At 39.8% G+C, this 24,397-nt stretch overlaps 1 protein-coding gene and 1 long non-coding RNA gene across 3 annotated transcripts in view; one reads left to right on the top strand and one right to left on the bottom strand.

Moving 5' to 3' along the window:
* Nucleotides 1-336: 336 nt before the first annotated feature.
* Nucleotides 337-12,268, top strand: STEAP1 (STEAP family member 1). The gene is made up of 5 exons (XM_082692322.1): nt 337-1,121; nt 5,110-5,195; nt 7,981-8,493; nt 9,124-9,288; nt 11,906-12,268. The coding sequence occupies exons 2-5, from the start codon at nt 5,115-5,117 to the stop codon at nt 12,161-12,163; spliced, it is 1,017 nt and encodes a 338-aa protein (XP_082548448.1). The 5' UTR covers nt 337-1,121; nt 5,110-5,114; the 3' UTR covers nt 12,164-12,268.
* LOC309844928 overlaps nt 3,315-24,397 on the bottom strand; it is a 63,034-nt gene continuing 41,951 nt past the window's right edge. Inside the window, exons 2-5 of one of the 2 annotated variants that reach the window (XR_014300965.1) lie at nt 18,749-18,860; nt 7,667-7,762; nt 5,376-5,445; nt 3,315-3,425 (exon numbers count right to left, since the gene is read on the bottom strand). This is a non-coding gene — a long non-coding RNA (uncharacterized lncRNA). Of the gene's footprint in view, nt 3,426-5,375; nt 5,446-7,666; nt 7,763-18,748; nt 18,928-24,397 lie in introns of those variants that run through there. The other variant, XR_014300966.1, reaches the window with a different exon arrangement.

Below are 24,397 nucleotides of genomic sequence, written 5' to 3'. Positions count from 1 at the left end.
AAAGTCAATGACTACACCAAAAAATACATGCTAAAACATGAACAGTCCCTAGTTGCCTTAGCTTTGATTAAAGAACAATCACAGAAATTGCGGTTGAGCGAGCATTTTCCTTTGTTTTTCTAATCAGATTAGCTCTGAGGATGTTGCAAAACCCTCTTGCAATTCAGGTCTCAGACACTCTACCCTGAGGCTGGTTCCAACTCCGAGGAGGTTAACACCCACCCCACCCCACTTCCCCACCCCCACCCGCACCCGCGCATACGTTCTCTTTCTCCGTACCCCTTATGCTTTAAAGACACCCCCCCCCCCAAAAAAAAAAAACCTCTGAAATAGCGACAGTAGCTTTATTTTCAGGTTGGAGTGCGTAATGGGCTAGGGTACGGGAAGCTGGCTTTAGTATATCAGAGGCAAGGAAGAGGCAAAGGCAACGTGGGGCTTAAGGGCCTGTTCAGCCAGCCAGGGGACAGGGTTCATGCGGTTTAGGGTACAAGATTTGTACCATTCAGGGGGCAAGTCACTCTCAGATCTTCACATTCGGATTCCTCAACTGTAAACAGCAGTCACTTCATCGAGTTACTGCTCAGTTTAAAGCGGGCTGGCGAAGCTCTAAAGCAGTCCGTCTCAAAGTGTGATCTGAGGGTGCTCCAGCATCACCGGGAACTTGCTAGAAATGCAGAATCTCAGGCCCAGACTTGAGGATCAGGAAACCGTGAGGGGGAAGGCCACCAATCCGTTAGTTTAATAAGGCCCACAGGTGGTACACGTTCAAGTTTGAGAACCACCGCTCCGAGGAATTGCACGAACGTTCGCTCCTCGGGAGATTAGCGAAAGCGGGAGGAGCAGGCCTCCGGGGGAGACAGGGTCATCCGAAAGAACACCTGCTTGCGAAGTGGGGAAACGCTCGGTTTGGCCGCTGGGACGCCCCGAGGGCTGCCCCTCTGAGGCAGGAGCCCTGAGGACGCCCGGCACCTGCAGGTGGCGCTGGACAGGCCCTTGACCAAGAGGCGGGGTCTGCCGCGGGGGAGCAGGCTCCGCGCTCCGGGGCTCGGACGCCGCGTGGGGCTGGCGCGTCTTCGCAGAAGCTGTGCCGCAACTTACCGTCTGGTCGCGTCGAGGAGCGGGTGAGTCCCTTGAATCGTCCCGTCTCGCTGCTTGCTCCCCGCCTCGGGGTGCCCCTGCGAGAGCGGGCGCGGGCTCGCAGCCGCGGGAGGGGTGGAGCGGCTTGCAAGCCTCCCCAGTCCCGGGGCGGCGGCGTTCCGAGGCGAGAGCAGCTCAATTCGCCCCTTATGCGCGGCTCCAGCGCGCGCTGCCCTCCAGCCCAGTTCTCGGCCCAAGCACACTGCTCCGTTGTGGCCGGTCCAGGGGCTGGGAGCCAGGGACTCCTAAGGAAGTCTTTTCGCTGGGAGCCCGGCGGATAGGATGGGTTGTGAAGTTTGCCCTTCGGTTGGATTCTGCCGGCAGGTTTTTCCAACTTGGCAACAATCGCAGCGAGTTTGCATAGCATTGAGGAATGATTGGTACACAGTGCTTAAAATCGTGTGACTTGCCTTCGGGTTTCCTAGTAACAGGGAGTTTTCGTTTGAAGTTCTGGGAACGTTAGTCCTGCTCTTTCAGGCTCGGGTTTGGGGCTCAAGTTCTCTCCAAACAGGCGATCAAGGAAGGCTTCGTATATGTCATGGGTTTGTAGACACAAAATTTACAAACACTTCTAAATTTCTTGGTCTTTAAAAAAAAAAAAAAATCCCCACGACATCCTGACAATTACTTAGATTTAACACAGATATTAAGCAATGCTTTAAAAACAAAACAAAACAAAAAAACAGCCCAGTGAAGAAAAACATCTTAACCTATACAGAGTATACACTTTGAAGTGTAGAAGGTTTGGAAATGTAGTGCAATCCATATTGTGCTCCGGTCATTGAGTTTCTTCATATTCGAAACTCTCTGACAAAAATATGAGTCACTTGGGCCGTGTCAATATTTAGCAGGAACATCAGGTCAGCCATCCTCATTCAACAAAACGGAACAGTCACATCAGAAACGTGTTTTGCTTTTTTTAAAGGGATGAGAGTTAGAGAACTTTGGGTCAAGTCTGGAGTTCCTAAAATCTGAACACTGTGTTGTTTCTTTCTTTTTTTTTTTTTTTTTTTTTTTTTCATGAAAAGATGTTACTGTGGAATTTAAATTATATATTTGGTTAATGTCTGATGGAAACCAACATATTTTATTTGACGGATATTTTATTTTCTCACCTTCTGGCACAAATTGGACTGCAGACCACAGAGCCAACAAGGCTCTCTCACTGCTCTGGGTTCTTCCATGGCCTTGCTCTCTAGCATGGTCTCCCTACCACGCAGATGAATGGGTGGATACTTCTCCAAGGCCTCTTAGCCTTTTCACCCAGTTTCTGTACAAAGTGGCCCTCAATCAGCAAACACTGCCAACTTGCTTGAGGCCCCAGGACCAGGTCTACAAGAGAACCCTTACCCTTTCCATGCCACAGTCTGCCTATAAAACTTTTTCTTTAGAATCCATTGCACTACCACACAGTTAGTTGTTGAAATTTCTGCCTTTTCCCCTAGACTTTGAGTTTGTGAGAGCAGAGGCTCCATCCCATTTAACTTCGTATTCTCACTGTGTGATACTGTTGTTCACAATATAGTTAATGAGTTAATATTGAATAAGTGTAGATTTGCATGTTAACATCTTTGCCGTGCTACATCAGAGTGAAACCATCTAAACATAGAGAATTATTTCTTGTTTGGTTGCAGTAAATAAAATTTCTATTCCTGGGGCCCCTCGGGGGGCTCAGTTGATTAAGTGTCTGCCTCTGGCTCAGGTCATGATCCCAGAGTCCTGGGATGGAGCCTCTCTTCAGGCTCCCTGCTCAGCAAGGAGCCTGCTTCTCCCTCTCCCTCTGCTCCTCCCCCTGCTGGTACATGCACCACGCTCTTTCTCTCTCTATCAAATAAATAAAATCTTAGGGGGAAAAAAGCCTTCTATTCCTATTCCTAGACACATACATACCTCCCAGATTACTGTATTTATAATGTTGGTTAAATCACTAAATGATTTGGAATTATACTTATTAAGGAAATAGAGTGTAAGCTTCTCCAGAACAGACACATAGTCTCATTTCTCTTTCCTCCTCTGTGTCTGTCATCGAGTTGAGCTCCATAAATACCTGATGATTGGCATTTGCTTTACTCAGAGCTTTTTTGCATGCCAATGATAGATACAAAAATCAAACTCAAGCAAAAAAGGGGAATGTACATTCACTTGTGTAACTGAAAATTTCATGATCTGGTCTCAGGAACTGTAAATACTTAAAATATTACCACCAGCACTCTTCTATGTCTTTCCTCATCTCTTGCTTGTACTTTAGTGTGGTGGCTTGTTTTTGTTCTCTTGAAAACATCTTCCTCCTTAGAGCATGTAGAAGAAAGCACAGTAGGCTTCTATCATACCAACTTAACAAAGAGTTAGACATCTCTTTATCTTCCACTTCTCTATATAAATATTAGAGAAAGACTCTAATTGGTTCAACGAGGGTTATGCCATCCCTAAGCCAGTCAGTGCCATCAAGGGAACAGAGAATTCTGATTAGCCAAGACTGAGTCATATGCCAAAGGAGGGCCCTTTCTCCAAATGGAGGAAATGTTTCAGATCATTAAAAAGTAGGGGGGAGGGGCGCCTGGGTGGCTCAGTGGGTTAAGCCTCTGCCTTCAGCTCAGGTCATGATCTCAGGGTCCTGGGATTGTGCCCCGCATTGGGCTTTCTGCTCAGCAGGGAGCCTGCTTCCTCCTCTCTCTCTGCCTGCCTCTCTGCCTATTTGTGATCTCACTCTTTGTCAAATAAATAAATAAAATCTTAAAAAAAAAAAAGTAGGAGGGAATATGGGCAGACCAATACAAATATCCTCAGCATGAATGTTGCAAAATGTCAAAATACATAATATATAGTAAATGTCCTCAGAGCGCTTGAACAAAGGTAAATGTTTGGCATGATAGAAAGATGGCTTCTCTTTATTTTTTGAGAAAATCAAGCCTTTAAATTTAAAGAATGTTTTAAGTATTTGAAGCCACTCCTGGAAACAACTCTCCACTTAGTAAAGTGTTACAGGTGTTCTGAAATTAAGAAACACATGTTTCTCATAATCAAGTTGTTATATATCTAATGTGTTTTTCTCATTGAATTTCATAAAGTGCAAATTGGCGAGGTATTCCTCTAGAAATAAATTTAGAACTAATAAAAACAACAAATAGTATTATGATACCATGTGTTCCCTTCCTTTAAAAAAAAAAAAAAAAAAAAGCTACACCAAGCCTGAGGAGGATCTGTGAAGGGTGTTAAGGCAAAAATTCCTTTGTCAGGTAGTAAATTTGACAAAACGAATTTCCACAGCTTTGACCAGGAGAATAGGCATATCAGTGACTGAACACAACTCAATAATTCCATTGGAAATATACTAAAAATTCTTGCTTATCAACAAAAACCAGCCTGTTACTCTGATGAGAAAATGACACTCTGAATATACAGCCTTTTGATCCTTTGTGCCACTATCAGGGTTCACTTTACCGAGAGTGTCTATTCTGTTTATTGTCTGAACCTCAGAATGCACTTCCCCATAAAATCATTTAATTAGTATTTCAGATTCCAGTATCAACCCCAAAAGTCTATCAAATATAATTTCCTAAAGTATAATCTTATATCAGCTAACTCCGCTCAAAAAAAAAAAAATCTTTCCTAATTCTATTTTACCTTTGAGCAGAGCTGGCTTTCCTCTAAATGGCACCTGGAGTTAACTTATAAAAGGTAACATCTGACCCTTTGAATTCCCTATAGACATGTTTGTCATTCATTGCACCAATAGCTGGACAAAACAAAGCTGCTATTGACACAAGGACACTGGTTTGAGATTCTGACAGATTATGTGAGGTTAAATGGTAAATCAGTCACTATTTTAATTGCACTTTGTAGGCCACTCTAGTCCTTGTGTGAGTAAATTCTTCTATTGCCCTATCAAACATTAATGTCTTAAATAGTACAGACATGAGGAAGATAATGATGTTTATTTTCTTCGGTGGCTGACGCTATCCTATTTTACAGAACTAATGGAGAGCAGACAAGACATTACAAACCAAGAACTTTGGACAATGAAGCCTAGGAGAAATCCAGAAGAAGATGATTATTTGGTAATATGTTAATAATACTTCATTGAAATCTAGAAACAGAATTTCAGTGCTGTCCTGTATCTCCTAGGGTTGAAACAATGATTTTTCACCCTAGTCGACAGGTATCTTCACTCTGATTCCTATCACTGATATCGCGATGGGCAAAGAAAGGTTCAGGGTGGTAGATAAGAGAAATTGTACCTTGACGATGGTCATGGACTTGGCTGAATAACCTCGAATAAGTCACTGAAAATTCCAGGTCTTGGTCTATCTATAAAATGAGAAAGTGGACCAGATCAGCTCCAAGGCCCTTCCAATTCCCTCTAACACTCTGTGGTCTAAGTTTCTTAAGAGAATCATCAGTGCCCATATAACAATGTAAGCATACATTTTTTCCATAGGCAATATGGCAGCTTAACAAGAGATCATCAAGTTAATTGGTGATTCACCATTTAAACAAATAAATTCAATTTTGGAATAAGAATCATTTGTCCCACTTTTATGCCACCAGGAGATTAAATGTTTCTTACTTATATAATTTGACTGAAAAATTGGTAGAAATGTTTGGTTCCAAACTCTTTTTGCCTTTCTAAATGATATCAACTGCAGTTCTTACTGAAAGTATTTTATCTTAGTTATTTTAATAGGAAAGATAGTCTATACAATAATTTTATATAACATCACTTTTTAAAATTATTTTTCTGAATTATTTTAAAAGGAATAAGAAGATATTATACATACATATTCTTTAAAATAATTGTGCATAAAATGAAAACATTTTCATTTTTCAAGTTAACCATCATAATTGCTTTTCCATAATTTTTCATCATTAACCAGAAAATTGATCTCAGTTGATTGTACTTAGATTATTTCAACATGTAGAGATGACAGAAGCTGTATCATGCTCAACTCCCTTCTAAATGGAGCAACTGGAAAAAGATGTAACAGTGATTTATCACTGAAAGTAAAAGTCAAAGGGCAAGAGGTGACTTTTGAACACTAAAAATTATAAAGAACTATGTGAGTTAAGGTTACTCTGCATAAAATGAGGAAATCAACAATATAATATATCACATTAAACTTTAAAATGTTATGGTTTTTACATAGAGAGCTGTAAGAAATGAAGAATAAGATAGTTGTTGAAATCACTGAGCATCAGGGAAATACAAATCAAAACCACTGTGAGATACCAGCTCACACCAATCAGAATGGCTACAATTAACAAGCAAGGAAATGACAGATGCTGGTGAGGATGTGGAGAAAGAGGAGCCCTCCTACACTCTTGGTGGGAATGCAAGCTGGTGCAACCACTTGGGAAAACAGCATGGAGGTTCCTCAAAAAGTTGGAAATAGAACTACCCTACGACCCAGCAATTGCACTACTGGGTATTTACCCTAAAGATACAAATGTAGTGATCCGAAGGGGCACATGCACCGGAATGTTTATAGCAGCAATGTCCACAATAGCCAAACTATGGAAAGAACCTAGATGTCCATCAATAGATGAATGGATAAAGAAGTGGTATATATACAATGGAATACTATGCAGCCATTAAAAGAAATGAAATCTTGCCATTTGTGAGGACATGGATGGAACTAGAGGTTATTATGCTTAGCGAAATAAGTCAATCAGAGAAAGACAACTATCATATGTTCTCCCTGATGTGAGGAGGCAGAGATGCAACATGGGGTGCTTGGGGGTTAGGAAAAGAATAAATGAAACAAGATGGGATCGGGAAGGAGACAAACCTCTTATGACTCTTAATGTCACAAAACAGTGTGGCAGGGGGGAAGGGGGTAGGGAGAGAGAGGTTGGGTTATGGACATTGGGGAGGGTATGTGATATGGTGAGTGCTGTGAAGTGTGTAAATCTGGCGATTCACAGACATGTATGCCTGGGGCTAATAATACATTATATGTTTATTAAAAATATTTTTAAATTATTTTTTAAAAAGGTAGTTGGTGAAAAAGTAAATCATTAAATCATCAGAATATGAAACATCCTAAGTTCTTATTAAGAAGGTTTTTTTTTTTAAATTTTCTGGTATATCAGTCAGCTAGGGAAATGACAAAATATTCAATGTAACCTTTTTTGAATTGTTAACTGCTCAGAAATGCAACTGGGTAAAGAAGTATAATGTTCTTGGGAAATAGATCATCTCTATGGGATTTAACTATGTATATAACTTTTGTACCTTCTGATAGAGTGTTTGTCAATCATTACTTACACAAATGAGATATTTTAGAAATACAAAATCAAAGTACAGCATGATAGAAATTATATATTTTTATAATTGTATTGAGTATATTATTCCTGACCCTTCGTACTTGAATTAATGAAGAATTCGCTCTTCAGTTCTTTGTGGAGAGTTGCCCAATTACCAATAAGAATATTATAAAACAAATTCAACCATTACAAATACAAGTTTTATTATTTTTGCCAAAGATTACTGGATTTTTTTTTACGTTTTCAATTTTAGTTTCCCACTTACATTATTCTGTTGTTTCATGCCTCAAGGTAGAAACACAATGGTCTCAGCTTTAATAGATAATCTTCTGTCTTTAGAAAAAAGCGTGTATTCCTCTGTCTAAAAGAAAATCAAATAACAGAAATTAATGGAGAATCCCAACATAGCTAAATCCATATTCAATCAGTGCTACATAGACGGTGACTTCAGCTAACCAGTATCCAAAAACAAGGTTCTGAATGCCCTTTTTTACTGGTAAGCACCATGAACAGAGTAGGTAATGTGTTGAAGAGAAATCCCATTATTTGTCTAAGATGTTGATTTTCTTTGCTTTGTAGGATAAGGACTCGGGGGAAACCAGCACGCTGAAAAGAACTGTGTTTTCTCACATGCACCCAACAACCCACATTGATGGATTTGATTGCCCCACCGAGCTTCAGCACAAACAAGAACTCTTTCCAATGTGGCGCTGGCCAGTTAAAATCGCTGCTATCGTGTCATCTCTGACTTTTCTGTACACTCTTCTGAGGGAAGTAATTCACCCTTTTGTAACTTCCCACCAACAGTATTTTTATAAAATCCCAATCCTGGTCATCAACAAAGTCTTGCCAATGGTGTCCATCACCCTCCTGGCACTGGTCTATTTGCCCGGGGTCATAGCAGCCATGGTACAGCTTCGTAATGGAACCAAATATAAGAAATTTCCACGTTGGTTGGATAGATGGATGTTAACAAGAAAACAACTGGGGCTTCTCAGTTTCTTTTTTGCTGTGCTGCATGCAATTTATAGTTTATCCTATCCAATGAGGCGATCCTACAGATACAAGTTGCTCAACTGGGCATATCAACAGGTAGGGTGACCATACTGCCTACATCGCTGAACTAAAATGTCTAAATCTTCCAACAAATTAAGGCTTTCTTATTTTAATATCAATACCCCAAACCTCTTTTGAAACTCTGTCGGGAAGGTAATCTGCATTTTTCAGTGTTTTAGTATAATTCTCCTTTGGAGTTTGGTTGTATATAATTTCACAAGGAAGAATTTTTTTTTTAAGTTGAAAATAGTAAACTATAACTTTAACAACTTAAACACATATTTTGTTCCTGGACAGGGTTACACAGCAACCTTCTTCCCCCTCATGAGATGACTTTTTAATGTTCATTGTTCTTATCTACCACACAAGCATGCACATTACAATCCTAACATCAAGTAACTATGATATAAATTAGTAAACAAGTTATATATATAATTTATATATATTTTATATATATATTATTCTACATATATATTTTTTTCCAGGAAAGAGATTGATAGCTCCAACTCATTTCTCACGGAAGAATGCACAAACAAAGCCACAAATTTGTGGAGGCTCCTAGTTATCAGGCCCTCCATCGTAGACAGAGGGAACGTAGGAGGAGACTGATCTGCCGGGAACAAATATTGTTTGCATTCCTTCTCTCCCCTTTTCACCCTCTGGTAGGTCCAAAAAAATAAAGAAGATGCCTGGATTGAGCATGATGTGTGGAGAATGGAAATTTATGTGTCTCTGGGAATTGTGGCACTTGCAATATTGGCTCTATTAGCTGTGACCTCTGTTCCATCTGTGAGCGACTCTTTGACGTGGAGAGAATTTCACTATATTCAGGTAAATTATATATCAAATAACTCTGGTCCCTCAAAAAGGCCAACCTTTTCTGTGCTTATAATATCATCATGTATATTGACTTTGCCCCATAAAAAATAACAAATGGTTTTCCGGTTGCAAAGATCCCACACTTGTTCCAAACAATAATGTGCTCTCCAATAATTTTTCCCTATCACTTCTAAGTAGAAGTGTTTTCCAGACATAAATAAAAAGCATTACTCAAAGAAAAATATATCTAACATTTGGGGGCACCCGGGTGGCTCAGTCCGTTAAGCAGCTGCCTTTGGCTCAGGTCATGATCCCAGGATCCTTGGGATGGAGCCCCACATTGGGCTCCTTGCTCAGCAGAGAGCCGGCTTCTCCATTTCCCACAATTTCTAACATTTGAATGTTGTTAGACAATTTTCTAGCCACTAATAACAACATGGGTGATATTTTAGGAATTTAATAGTCATGGTTTATTCGTTCCCAAATAAACATATTCTTCTGCCTGCCCTCTGATTTTACTTAATGCCTTTTACATTACACAGCTGTATACTCCCTTTAAAAAAGCAACACTTCTTGAAATTTGGAGTTTTGACTACCAAAGTTTTTCTAATATTTAATTTTAAAGACTGCTTTTTCCAACTTATATTTTATGTAGCCTACTGACTTCTCAGTATTCTTGGGATTCAAAATTATCTCAGATTTACTGAGGTTCATCTTCTCATGGTAGATTACAGCCTAAGAACAGCAGGAGGCAGAGGACTAAATTTAATTTCATCATAAGCACTGCTGAGATTTTTTAAAGCACATAGCCTTAGCTTTTACGGGTGGACATTTTTGGAAGTTCCCACACAGTCAGACATTTCTGCACTATCCCTTCTACACGTCTATACATGTCCTCCTACAGGCTCTTTATCAGGACATCTGATTAAGCACGAAAACCTGTCTCCATCTGAATTGTTACAATAGAGCTTGGAAATGGTGCCACATTTTCCAAGCACAGTACTTGCTGATTGTGTAGGTTTAGCTGGATAGCCGAGTTCTCTGTTCCTCATTAAATAACTTTCTTTGTACGTTTGCTCTGCCTGTCACATGTATGCTGAGTACCACTTTTTTTTAAAAGATTTTATTTATTTATTTGACAGACAGAGATCACAAGTAAGTAGAAAGGCAGGGGGGAAGCAGGCTCCCTGCCTAGCAGAGAGCCTGATGTGGAGCTCGATCCCAGGACCCTGGGAGATCATGACCTGAGCTGAAGGCAGAGGCTTAACCCACTGAGCCATCCAGGCACCCCTGAGCACCACTTTTTAGATTTAATTAGGAATTCAGGCACTGCATCTTGACCACCCAGCCATGCTGCTATGTACACAAGACCTAGTCCATAGTAAGTATACAGGACACATTTGGTAAGAGGAATATTCAACCAAGCATGTGGATTTTTCAATTAATAACCTAGAAACTTTTCCTTTACAATCTGAGAACTAGTTGTTCTGTGAGTTACCTTGGAGACTGATATTTGAAAATGTAAACTTAGCTGTTTGGTTGTATTCATTGGGGCTTAAGAGTGCTTACTGCTGAATAATTGTGAGTTGGATTCATTCTGGCAGACTAATGACCATTTCCAGTAAAGCGAATAGAAGTAAAAACTTACCTAGAAGAGCCATTGTCAGAATGCTATAAAATTACACAGGTGAACAACTATTTTTGAGCAACTTTTTCTGGACAATGCCAAGTATCCCAATACATGTTGAAGTTGTTCTTCACATCTTCCTATCTCTGTGTGTTGTTTCAAGAGTGGAAATAGCTGTTGGCATTTTCCCACCTTATCAGGATGTTTGATTTTTAACATAGGCCAAGCTCATTCACCTTAGTATTCATGTACCAAAATCAGAGTCACTTACTTTGGTTGCTTTCATAGTTGATAAAGATCACTGACATCAAATTGATTTTTGCACTAATCGTCAACCTGCTAATATTTACTGAGCACCTAAAATGCACAAATCATTGTGTTTATTCTGCAGGGGATCTGTGATGAGTAAAAGTCCCCGATTTTAGATGTCTCTTGATAGGCAGAATGAAGGCAAATGCTCAGGAGACAAAGCAACATAAATTTTTTTTGGAAGATTTTATTTATTTATTTGACAGACAGAAATCACAAGTAGGCAGAGAGGCAGGCAGAGAGAGGAGGAAGCAGGCTCCCCGCCGAGCAGAGAGCCCGATGCGGGGCTCAATCCCAGGACCCTAAATCACGACCTGAGCCAAAGGCAGAGGCTTTAACCCACTGAGCCACCCAGGCACCCCTAAAGCACCATAAATTAAACATCATAAGACAGATGAACAAAGTATGGAGAAAAGAAAGATGGTGTTACTGATTAGCTGAGGTTGAAAGACTGATTGTGAATTTTCTCAACTTAAATAAACTGGGGGCAAAATACCACCCAAAGTAAGGAAGGGGAGGTGGGGAATGTGTGAGGAAAATGGAAAGATGTGAGTGGACAATGTTGATAAATATGATAGGGAAATGATTACAGATGTATGAAGGAATTTCCAAGCAACAGAACAGAAGAGATAGGATGGAATAAATTCTTATTCAACCAATCCCAACAAGATCAATCTTTTTTTTCTTTTGCAGAGCAAACTAGGAACTGTTTCCCTTCTTCTGGGCACGATACACGCATTGATTTTTGCCTGGAATAAATGGGTAGATATAAAACAATTTGTATGGTATACACCTCCAACTTTTATGATAGCAGTTTTCCTTCCGATTATTGTCCTGTTTTGTGAAGCCATACTATTCCTGCCATGCTTGAGGAAGAAGATTCTGAAGATTAGACATGGTTGGGAAGATGTCACCAAAATTAATAGACCTGACATGTCTTCCCAGTTGTAGAATCAGTTGTTTACACGCATTTTGGTTCAATATTGATATATTTTACCATAAATGTTTCAGATTTGTATTCGTTTAATAAAATGACCACTTGAGGGTCTTAACATATCTTTGCAGCTGAGTCATGAGTTTGAAGTATGTGTGGTTCTCTGTAGATTTGATTCAAAGCAATAAACAAAGCAATCTTTAGCACATCCCCTATGTTCAGTAGAACTAAGCATAACAAAACAATCACATCTGATTCGTCAGACTGTATAGCATTATAAATAAAGTGCCTTGTAGTCCCCATCCTTACAACTCATTAAAAGGTATAAGGAAGCATGAAAAAATACATTATCTGGTTCTACCATTCAAGTATATCCATTATTTATGATTGTTGTTAAAGATGGGCTTCCTTTTCCTGTAACTGGGTGTTATTCGTGAAACACCAATTGCAAAAAACACAGATTGTGTCTACACGAGTAAAGCAACAGAATAAAATCAGATATATGTCCAGGCAAAATAAAACTCAAGCTATCCAAGAGAAAAAGTAAATTCACTTTTCTCTGTATGAGTTACATACAACTCAGTTGGAAATAATACATTGGTGAAAGCATACCTTGAACCATTTCTTCAAAGAGCGAGTAGACATCTGTTGTCAGGACTCGCTAACCCAATAGACTATATACTTTAGAGGTTTCTTATAATTCACAAAACTGACTACAGACCATATCTTTTGTATAGGTAAACCATTTATTATGATTTAAAACAATAGAGCTAATGCTAATGATACAAATAAGGAAAAACTATATTCATTATGTGTTCATTTTTAAAAATTTTTTTATTCTGTTAAAAAAGGACTATTTTCGGGAGGCCTGGGTGGCTCAGTCGCTTAAGTGTCCAACTCTCAACTTTGGCTCAGGGTTGTGAGATCGAGCCCCTCATTGGTGTGGAACCTGCTTAAGATTCTCTCTCTCCCGGGGCACCTGGGTGGCTCAGTGGATTAAGCCGATGCCTTCAGCTCAGGTCATGATCTCGGGGTCCTGGGATCAAGTCCCGCATCGGGCTCTCTGCTCAGCGGGGAGCCTGCTTCCCTCTATCTCTCTCTCTGCCTGCTTCTCCGTCTGCTTGTGATCTCTCTCTGTCAAATAAATAAATAAAATCTTTAAAAAAAAAAAAAAAGATTCTTTCTCTCTCTCTCTTTCTTTCCATACCTTCCCCCCGAGACTTTCTCTCTTAAATGAATGAATGGATGAATGACAATTCATTATTACATGGGGGAGCTAAGGAGCCTTTTGGAGTATAAATTTGGGCTCTACACACTATTGAGATTCAGAGTTACAGAGAGAGATCTATGTCTGGAGATAGTGAAGAGTTCCAAGTAGCATAATTGGAAAGAGCAGACAATGGTGCCCTGGAGAAATAATTCACCATTAGAGAAGGAATCCAGGGCTCTTAAATTACAAAGCAGATTCTTCAGGGGGATATAGCAATGGTACTTCTTTACTAAGCATGTGATGTGTATCGTGCCCTTACCAACCAGCCCTGAGATGCCTCGGTCAAGTATCTGCCCTCTCAGCTGCATTGCATGATGCAGAGTGGCAACATCTCCAGGACTAAGAGGGAGAGATTAAGTTCCAGCCTTCCTGGCACCAAGACATCATGGAGGCTGCAGCTTGGGAACAGGGTTCCAACCCCAAGCAGCATTTCCATGAAGCTGTAAGGACAGCAGTGGAGTTCTGGCTTGGTTACTGGGGTCCCGTCTCTGTTAACCATGATAATACACAACAACAGGCCTATTTGAAATACAGAATATATCCTTTAGGGAATTCCTAATGGTAGAAGGAAAAGAGTCTATGAGACCTTAGAAGTAAGGCACAAAAAGATATAGATTCAATTGGCACTCATAGGGTTTTGGAAACAAGACCATTCACACTTGGGTGATTTTTCTGAATTTTTTACAATGATTGGATAGTATTGTCATTAGAAGAAAACAACAAAAGTTGTCTTAAAAAGAACAAATATCATATTCTGATATGAGCTTGGATTTCCTTTTATTCAATGGATTTTAAAAATTATGTTAATCGCCATACGCAACCTCATTAGTTTTTGATGTAATGTTCCATGGTTCCTTGTTTACCTGTAGGACCTGGGGCTCCTTGCAATGGATTTAGAGAGCACCTCCCTATATAAGGCCCAATGCTAGACAGATGATATATCAAGATAGAAATGAGCAGTGCCGGGGCACCTGGGTGGCTCAGTCATTAAACATCTGCCTTCAGGTCCTGGAATCCAGCCATCTGGCTCTCTGCTCAGCGGGAAGCCTGCTTCTCCCTCCCCACTCCCCCTGCTTGTGTTCTCTCTCCCACTGTCTCTCTCCTGTGTCAAATAAATAAATAAAATCTTTTTAAAAAGAAAGAAAGAGGCGCCGGGGTGGCTCAGTGGGTTAAGCCGCTGCCTTCAGCTCGGGTCATGATCTCAGGGTCCTGGGATCGAGCCCCACATCGGGTTCTCTGCTCAGCAAGGAGTCTGCTTCCCCCTCTCTCTCTCTCTGCTTGCTCTTCTGCCTACTTGTGATCTCTGTCTGTCAAATACATAAATAAAATCTTAAAAAAAAAAAAAGAAAGAAAAAAAAAGAAAGGAAGGAAGGACCAGTCCCACCTACAGTCTCAGAGGAAAGACAAATTTTAGGTCAGCATTGGATTCTAGGCTTACTGGTATCCTTCAGGAGGAAATGACCAGCTCTGCCTAGTATGGCAAAGTCAGAAAGTTGTGAGGTTGATGCAAAACAAAACAAAACAAAAAACTATCTAAAATAAAGCAAAAGTAAGAGTCCTTCAGATAGGGTGGCTCAGTGGGTTAAGCCACTGCCTTCGGCTCAGGTCATGATCTCAGGGTCCTGGGATCGAGTCCCGCATCAGGCTCTCTGCTCCACAGGGAGCCTGCTTCCTCCTCTCTCTCTCTGCCTGCCTCTCTGCCTACTTGTGATCTCTCTCTGTCAAATAAAAAAAAAATAAAATCTTTAAAAAAAAGAGTCCTTCAGATAGAATGGGGAACAAAAAGATAGGCATTTCTCAGGTCCTTTGATAAGGTGCTATTTTAATGAAACTACTAATACAATTAATGGGATTGTGGAGGATACACAGGGTCTCTCACTGGAGCACAAAGAACAGCACCTAGGAGAGCTGCCGGCCAGGAGCCCAGAGCCTTCCTTCCCGAGGGGCTTCCTTTTTTACTTAAAATGAAGTTTGTGTAGAGTTTATTTTCTTTAAGCATTTGCTTGCTCTATAGGAATCTTACAGTATTTCATTAAAGAAAAAAATTTAAATGATGTCTTTTTACTATTGTAATAATAGTAATAAAAATAATGTTTTAAAAATAATAATGTTTTAAGACCATAAAAAAGAAATGTGTGATTCTGATCTGATTTTCAGACTGTAGACCACACATCTGGGAAAGCCAACACAAGATCTGTAAAATTAAACATATAAATTAATAACAAAAATAGGTGATTTGCATTGGTAACATGAACTCTGGAATTTTCTTCCAAGAAAATGAACAAGTTGTAGCTCCTTTCCTGAAACTGGTCTTCAAAGTACAAGTATTAGAAATGTTCCAGCTTGGATTTAATGTTAAGTTTTCCTTGGTTAATTAGTTCTCTTTCTTCATGCCAATTTTTCCAGGTGTTTTCAAGAGGCCCTCGGAAGAGGTAATAAATTATTTGATCCATTTGTAGAAAATAATCCTATACTGGAAGAAATTAATGAATCACTGACTTGTGACCATGACACATGACCCAAGGCTAAAGTTCAGTCCTTTCTTCTCAGCTAATTCTACTTCTTCAGCTGGTCAGGGGGTCCTCACATTTCTCAGTAGTGAGATTCCCAGAACTATTAATGGATGCCCATTTTAACTGTGCCAAGAACAAGTTTCCAGTTCATGTAGCTGTAAAATTATTGACCTGAAAGAGACCAGTGAGATCACCTGAGCTGCTAATCCCCTGCCCAGAGGCATGACCCCCACTGAAATGAGGCTCCCTCAGCAAAATGTTAGTTATTTCTGGATAATACTAAAGAGAGAGGAGGGAAAGCAAACACGGGTACCGGTATTGTAATGTGAAGAAGCTGTTGATCTTCCCAGAACCAATGCTCCCCTGCACCTCAGCCAGATCAAGGAGTGGCTGGTTGGGCAAGATCTGAGAGTCAGAGAACCAGGAAGCTAAACTCAGGGATTACTGATGCCTTGGCCCATAACATGGGAAATGACTTCAGACCTTCCCTGTTTTGTAACCTGAAGTTGTGACCACAAAAGATAAATAAAGGGTTTTCACAGTGTAAGAGTCGGAAGAGTAGGTTCTATTTTCATTTTTTGTAATATAACTTTTTTTTTTTTTTTTTTTTTTTAGAGAGAGAGAGAGAGCAAAAGAGGAGCAGAGGGAGAGGGAGAGAGAGAATCCCAAGCCAACTCCCTGCCCAGCCCAGAGACCCATGTGGGGCTCAATCTCACGACCCTGATATCACGACCCAAACCAAAATCAAGAGTCGGATGCTTAACACTACTGAGCCCCCAGATGCTTCTTTAATACAACATTTTTAAAGCAAAATCCCTCACAAAAGTCCAGCCTGTAATGGGGGTCAGATTTGAAGGCGGAGAGTAGGACCAGAAACTGCTTTTTTGTTTCTTCTTCCATTAGGTTCACGAGCCTCTGTGACAAATTGGGTTCCAAGAGCACAGTTTGAAAACCACTCCCCATTTATACACATAGGGGAAGTTATCTTTTTTGTCGAAGATCACTTATCTGCAAAGCACAGAAACCTACTCAAAGTCGCTCAGGTAAAGGAAGAAAATAAAGCTAACATAAAGGGTTCGCTGATCTAACCCACAGGTAGAGGGGACGACTGCCCTTCCGAACCCTAGAGCTGGTCCCACAAGACAAGATCTAAGTGCCTCTGCTCGCTCCATCTCTGAAGACAGATGTCTCAATATTGTGAAGTTAAAAGCAGGTTCTTTCCTTTTGTCTCAAATTCGGCAACGAGGCCCACAGCTAAGAACCAAAAGGGCTAAGTGGTCCTCCTTCTCCTTTCAGTGGACAAGCAGCTGGTCAGATAGGGTTTGCCGAGACGGTTTTGCTTTTCAGCAGAACCAGCCCTTCGACCCCTCAGTAGCGTGCCACCAATACCTCTCAGGACAGAGGGAGGGGTGAGGGTCTCCTTAGGTCTGGGAAATGTGGGTTTCTAAAGGGAAACTATGCACACGTCTCACCTCACTTCACCAGAGCACAGATTAAACTCCTCACCTACTCAGCATCCTCAACGCACTTGGACTTGGCTGGAAGAGACACACAACGGTCACACTGACTAACCCTGCTTGATGTGGATCATGATAAATATTATGTGAACTCTCAACCCTGCTCTGAGCCTATAACCTTTGTATATTTCCATAGGAAGGCTGTTTTTCCTCTTGTGAAAACTATCACACCATCCCTCTGCTGCAACCAATAATAACCTCTCCTCCTACATTCCACTGGTACCTTTTATTTTGGAAATAGATGTACTCAGAGAAGACAGCTGTCTCATCTTCTAAGAAATCTGTCTGCCAACGTACACACACGTGGTGCCTTTATCCTCTGCTTGTTAAAGCCTTGTCCCTGTCCCTAAGGCCAACTCCTCTGTTGTGGCGTCAAATCTCATCCCTTTTTCTACTCAAAGAGCTTATACACATCTTTCCTGTGTCATCAGTTTACCTGTCTCTGCGGTAGTACTCCTGTCAGGACACAGTATTTAAAAACAAATAAATAAAGTGGTTTGAACCAACGTCCTCCTCTAGCTCTGGGCCCATCCCTCAGCAAACTTAAAACTCCTCAAAAGACTTGCCTGCTTGATAGCAGGTTATCTCTTCTTTTGATTACTATTTGTATGACATATATTTTCTCAACCTATGACTTGCACCTTTTCTGTTTTCCCATATTTTTAGTTGTGTCTTTTGAGGGCAACACATAATTGCTGTTTTTTAATCCAGTCTGGTAACCTATGGCATTCAGGCTGTATACATGTAATGTATTTATTAAAACATTTGAAGTTCTCCCATTTTACTCCCATTTCCATACCAGTTCTATGTTCTAAATTTCTTTATTATATTACTTCATTATATTTCTTTATTATATTACTTTATATTATATTTTTCCCCTCTATAGCAGTTATGCCTTTTTTTACTGCAAAATCTAACATTAGTTGGCACTTTTACCTCTTCTTGTGCAATGTATGAAACTTAACCCTTTTTTTTTTTTTTTAAAGATTTTATTTATTTATTCGACAGAGAGAGATCAGAGTAGGCAAAGAGGCAGGTGGGGAGAGAGAGGAGGAAGCAGGCTCCCTGCTGAGCAGACAGCCTGATACGGGGCTCGATCCCAGGACCCTGGGATCATGACCTGAGCCGAAGGCAGAGGATTTAACCCACTGAGCCACCCAGGCACCCGAAACTTAAAACTTTTTATCTTCATTTAACCCTCTCTTGACATTGCTGTTGTATATTTTAATTCTATATATATTTAGGCCCACCAAGAATTATAACTATTGTTTTATACAGTAATTTAGATGTATAAGCATTTACCTTTTTTAGTTGCTCTTTATTCTTTCCCGCATCTCCTGGGTTCCATCTGATTTCATTTTCCCATCACCAGAAAAAAAAAAAAATCTTCAGTGTTACTTCTAGTAATGCGTGCCTACAGGAAGAAAAAAAATTTTTTTATAAGTTTTGGTCTGAAAATATCTTGATTACCATCTTCATTATTGAAGGCTCTATTGTTAATGTTTAGAAATCTAGGTTGGGAATTTATTTTCTTTCAGAACTTCGTAGAATGTTCCATTGTTCTCATGACAGAAGGGAAATCTCATTCTAACTGTTGCTTTATGAGGTTCCTGTGGCTACTTTATGATTTTTTTCTTTTGGTCTCAGCTTTCAGTACTTGTACTAAAATTAAGCTAAGTGTGGTATTCCTTATAGTTCTCTTTGTTGGGGTTGGTAGTGCTTCTTCAAACTGTGGTTTGATATTCGTCAGTAGATTGGAAAATTCTCAGTCATCATCTTTTCAAATATTTCTTATATCCCATTTTCTCTCTCCTCCGCTTCTTCCTGGGCTCCAGTGACTCAGCCAATGTTTTCACTGTATCTCCGATTTCATAACCTTCTTGCATTCCTTTTTTTCTCTGTACTTTATTCTGGTAATCACTTTTACCTATCTCCTCGCTTACTAGTTCTCTCTTCAACTCTAACTAGTTATTAAGTCCTTCCATTGAGTTTTGAGGTTTTTTAAAATTAATTAATTAGTTATTTTGTTTGTTTGTTTGTTTAAATCACCTCTACACCCAACATGGAGCTTGAACTCACAGCCCTGAGATCAAGAATCACATGCTTTTCTGACTGAGGCAGCAAGGCACCCCCTATCCACTGAGTTTTTCATTTCTGTCACCATGTACATTCAGTTTTAGAATTTCAATTTGGTTTGTTTTCATGGCTTACAATTTTCTGTCAAATTTCCTAATCTGTCCCAAATCCCCTTGAGGGAAGTAAGAATCCTAAAGACAAATTCATGAGGCTCCTATGAGTATGTTTTTATTTTTAGGAGTTTTTCCCCCTTGGTTTTCACTCATGTCATTTTATCTCTTCATGTGACTGGTTGTTTTATTGAGTGCCAGGCACGGTATGTTAAGACATTATGGAAATAATTTGAGGCCTTAAATGATGTTATCTTATTCCAGAACAAATTTGTGTTTCCTCTTGCAAGTAGTCAGAGACACAAACAATGCAAGGTTTCCTTAATTTTATTTTAATAATTGTGTTTATTTGAAGCTGGACTTTCACTCTCTGCCAGACTTGGATTATTTCTGATTCACATTTCTTCCACAGAGTCAGTTCTTTGGGATTTCAACACAAAGCCTGGTGGAGGGTGACTACCTAGCTCTCTCCCTTGGCATACTCTGGATTACCTATTTTGTTCAAATAATCTCTTGAGGCTGTTAATAATCCTGTTGAGTTTCTCAACCTCTCAGCTACCTATTCTCAAAAACAAACAAACAAGCAATAACAACTTTGGTGCTGAGATTGACTTGTTGGGCTTCTTTCTACTTCCAAAACTTATTATTCTTCAACACCTTGTTAGATACCCAATACCTTCAGGCAAAGAGTTTTTATAATGAGACTTGTTTTTCTACTGGTTCTCATGATTGGCACATATAACTTAGGCAAGCATTACGGGAAGCAGAAATTCCTAGAGAGAGTTGATTGTTTACTGTTTCTGTATCCTCTTCTTTCATTTTCTTTTATTCTGAATGGCTTTATCCCTCACTGTTCCACTGCATCCTCTCTTGTCAAGATCACCACATGACCAAGTTTCAGTCTTCATCTCATTTAGTCACCCAGTAACATTTGACAAGTTTGATGTTGGTGACTCTCTTTCTTGAAACATTTTCTTTACTTGGCTTCTGAGCAACCATATTCTCTCTCCTACATGCTTTCTCTGTTAATTTGGCTGGTTCCTCTTCTTTTCCCCATCATCTCAGTTAGCAAGGTTAACTCCTTGGCCCGCCTCTCTATCTACACCCACAATGTGGGCCTTCAGACTTGTGGCCTTACAATAAGACATTGAATGTATGTTGCTATGTCCCAAACTTATATTTTATTTCCAGCCTTCACCTTTTCCCTGATCCCCAACTTATTACATCTAACTACTTACTTGACAACTTTATTCATACCTCAAAAAAGCATCTCAAATATAAAATCCTAAAAGTAAAATCTTAAGTTCTTCCCCATCTCCACCCACTTACTCAAGATAGACACTCAGGAGTTATCTTTAAGACTGCTCTTTACCGGGGCGCCTGGGTGGCTCAGTGGGTTGAGGCCTCTGCCTTCAGCTCAGGTCATGGTCCCAGAGTCCTGGGATCAAGCCCCGCATTGGGCTCTCTGCTTGGCGGGGAGCCTGCTTCCTCCTCTCTCTCTCTGCCTGCTTCTCCACCTACTTGTGATTTCCGTCTGTCAAATGAATAAATAAAATCTTAAAAAATAAAAAAAAAAAATTAAAAAAAAAAAGACTGCTCTTTACCTCACATTCCACATGCAATTTTTCAGCAAATTCTACTGGCTCAACCATCAAGATATGTTCTGCATCCAGCTGTGTCTCATTACCAAATCATATCGGTCCAAGCCACTATAGTCACACTTGCTCTTTCCTCTTCCTGGAATTCTCTCCCTTTCCCGTAATTAGTTCTTTTATATCATTGCATCTATGTTGCTATGTCATCTCTTTAGAGTGACCTTCCCTGACTATCCTGCCGAATGTAGTTCTCTCCCCATGCCACTCTCTCCTTTTGTTTGGCTTTATTTGTGTAGTTCTTCTCACTATCCAACATTATATCTTTTATAGAAATACTTGTGTTTGTCTGGTCATCTGGTTCCCCCACTCATGAGCACAGAGATTGTGTCTTGTTCATAACAATATTCTCATGACCTAGAACAGACCTTGGCACATACTTGCTAAACGAACTAACAAATGAATGCATGGCTAAGAAACACAGTTGTATTATCAATAAATGGTTGAGATGGTGGTGCTTAGGAAATAAAAACTATTTAGAAGAGTGGTTCTCAAAGTTTGGTCCATAGGCCAATATTATCACCATCACTGGGGAGCTTATTAAGACTGCAAATTTTGGGACACCCCCTCCAACCCATAGCCCATTGAGAGAGAAACTGGAGGTGAGGAGAGCAATCCCTTCCAGGGATTCTATTGCGTGATCAGTGTGAGAACCACTAATTTCAGGGGTAGGCCAAGCCTGGCCCACTCCCTGTTCTTAAGAGTAAAGTTGTATTGAAACATAGTCTCTCCTATATGTTTACATATTGTCTAGGCTGATTTTGAACAAAAACAGCAATAATGAATAGTGGCAAAAGAGACCTTATTGCCCAAAATACCTATAATATTTACTATCTGGCCCTTTCCAGAAAAAGTTTGATGACCTCCAGTTTAAATCAGCACCTTAAATGTGTAATGATAGCCATGTAAACTCATTTACCTATATACCTAGCTCCTTTCCACCTAAATGTCACTGAAATTAAAGAAAAGCTACGATTAAAGGAGGATCCATAACAAAAAACAAGAAAAAGGTGCTATCAGTGAAGCAGAAATTTAAAGAATTTGCAAAATACAAGCAACATTTTGGGGAGATTATGGGAAAGCAGATAAGATCAGATTAACAGAGAAACAAGTGGGAAAAACTGCAATACAAGATTCAAATAAAAGCTATTCCAAAAGGAAGCAAAAGTTCTTAAGAGAACCCTAGATGAGTTTTATGTTCAAAGCTAACCAAACCAAATCAGTCCTGGAGAAATCACTGGATGAGTCATTGAAAGACCAATCAGAGAATCTGGCCAGTGACCCTTTCACCCAAAGATCTAAACAGCTGGCTGTAGTCCTCATTTATAAACAAAACTAAAAGACTCCTAGCTTCAGGAGACTTCCTGGGAAAGGCTCCTGGCTTCAGTGCTGGGGCCTGACAAGCAGAGTCCAGCAAGACATCCACAATGCCAGCAGAGGACGGAAAGAAAAGGACATCTTAACTTGAGCCTTTGTATCAGGATTAATTGTCAGGCACAGAACTTCAGATTGGGATTTCCGGAATCAGAGACTCCCAGAGTAGTTTCTGGCACTGAAGAAGTAGGACTATGTTCAAGGTAAAGAGGGGAAGTCCACTTTTACTAAGTGGACAAGACACATACTTATTGTTGTAGGTTAAATTGTGTGTCTCAAAAAGATACGTTGAGGTCCTAGACCCTACTAGTTCAGAATGTGACCTTACTTAGAAATAGATCATGGCAGATATAATTAGTTAAGTTTCAATTGTAATGGACTATGGTGGGGCCTTTAATCCAATATGATTAGTGTCCTTAAAGAAGAGAAGAGAGACAAAGACAAGAAGGCCATGTGAAGACATAAAGATACTTGGACATAGAGGGGAAGACCATCATGTGAAGACAGGGACAGAGACTAGAGTTATACAACTATAAGCTAAAACACTCCTGGGGTCACCAGAGACAGAAGACATAAAGACAGATTCTCCCGGAGGGGCTTTGGAAATTGCATGGCCTTGCCAACACCTTAATTTTGGATGTTTAGTCTCCAGAACTGTGGAGAAAAAAAATTCTATTTTTAAAAACCACTCAATTTGTGGTACTTTGTTAGGGGAGCCTCAGGAAACTAAATTGCCAGCCCTCTGGGCCACACATTCCACCGTGCTCCCCATTTGTCACCAAAAATGGAACCTGCATTCACAGACAAGTAAGCAGGGCATCTCAGGCCAAGGACACAGACCCTCACCAACAATAAAAACAGACAATCATCACCAAATATTTGAGGAAAATTAATACCAGTAGAAAGGATCATCTGATTTAAATAACAGAACAAATCAAACCTACAGAAAATTAATAGAGACAACAGAATATGGCTTTAAAATAAGTATAAGTAATATTTTTGGTGAGATCTAAGAAGATACTACATTTATTAGCAAAAACATGACTGCTAAACAAACAACTGATGCTCTTGGGAATCAGATCTTCATTGCAAAATTTTTTAAAAATTGTATGCTGCATAGCACAATACTGTATATTTATCAGGTAAGGAAAGGAAAGCATGCAGAGAAGACAATAAAATACATTTTGGCATGCAAAAATATATGCACAGTTAAGAACATATATCAAACATCTTAAATGGAAACAGTGGTGGGGAGAGGGAAATGCAAATCAGAGAGGAATTTTGAAAAAGAAATGAAATAAGACTTCTATGAAAAACCGATAATGTTTTGCTGTGAACTAAGGTGTTATAATTAAGCCAACTCTTTACACTAGGGATTCAAAAAGGAAAAGAATTAGATGTTAATGGAAAAACGGGATTCCAAAATAGGTATGGTTGAAGATTAATTTATAGGACTAAACGACTAAACTGAAGAAATTTCTCCAGAATGCAGCTCAGAAGAAAAAATTCATGGAATGGAGAATGTTTAAGAAAAGTTAAGGGACTTGGAAAAGGGATCTAGGTGATTTCAAATACTTCTTGTGTAAGTGTCAGAAGGATGGCATGGAAACAATTCAAAAGAAAATAAATAATAAAAGAAAGTTTTCTGGAGCTACAGAAAGGCACTAGACTTCAGATCAAAGGGCTCCCTAAGTTAAGGAGAATTAGGAGGTGGGAGAGTATGGGAATGCACACCTATA

The sequence above is a fragment of the Mustela nivalis genome (assembly GCF_964662115.1).
Source record: "Mustela nivalis genome assembly, chromosome: 12".
NCBI classification, from domain to species: domain Eukaryota; kingdom Metazoa; phylum Chordata; class Mammalia; order Carnivora; family Mustelidae; genus Mustela; species Mustela nivalis.
This window is presented reverse-complemented; position numbering and strand designations above follow the sequence as displayed.

Excerpts from the sequence above, each read along its gene's own strand:
- STEAP1 (XM_082692322.1), top strand. The coding sequence starts at position 5,115 with ATGGAGAGCAGACAAGACATTACAAACCAAGAACTTTGGACAATGAAG. Across the intron at positions 5,196-7,980 it reads CAGAAGAAGATGATTATTTG|GATAAGGACTCGGGGGAAAC; the intron begins GTAATATGTTAA and ends TTTGCTTTGTAG. Across the intron at positions 8,494-9,123 it reads TCAACTGGGCATATCAACAG|GTCCAAAAAAATAAAGAAGA; the intron begins GTAGGGTGACCA and ends ACCCTCTGGTAG.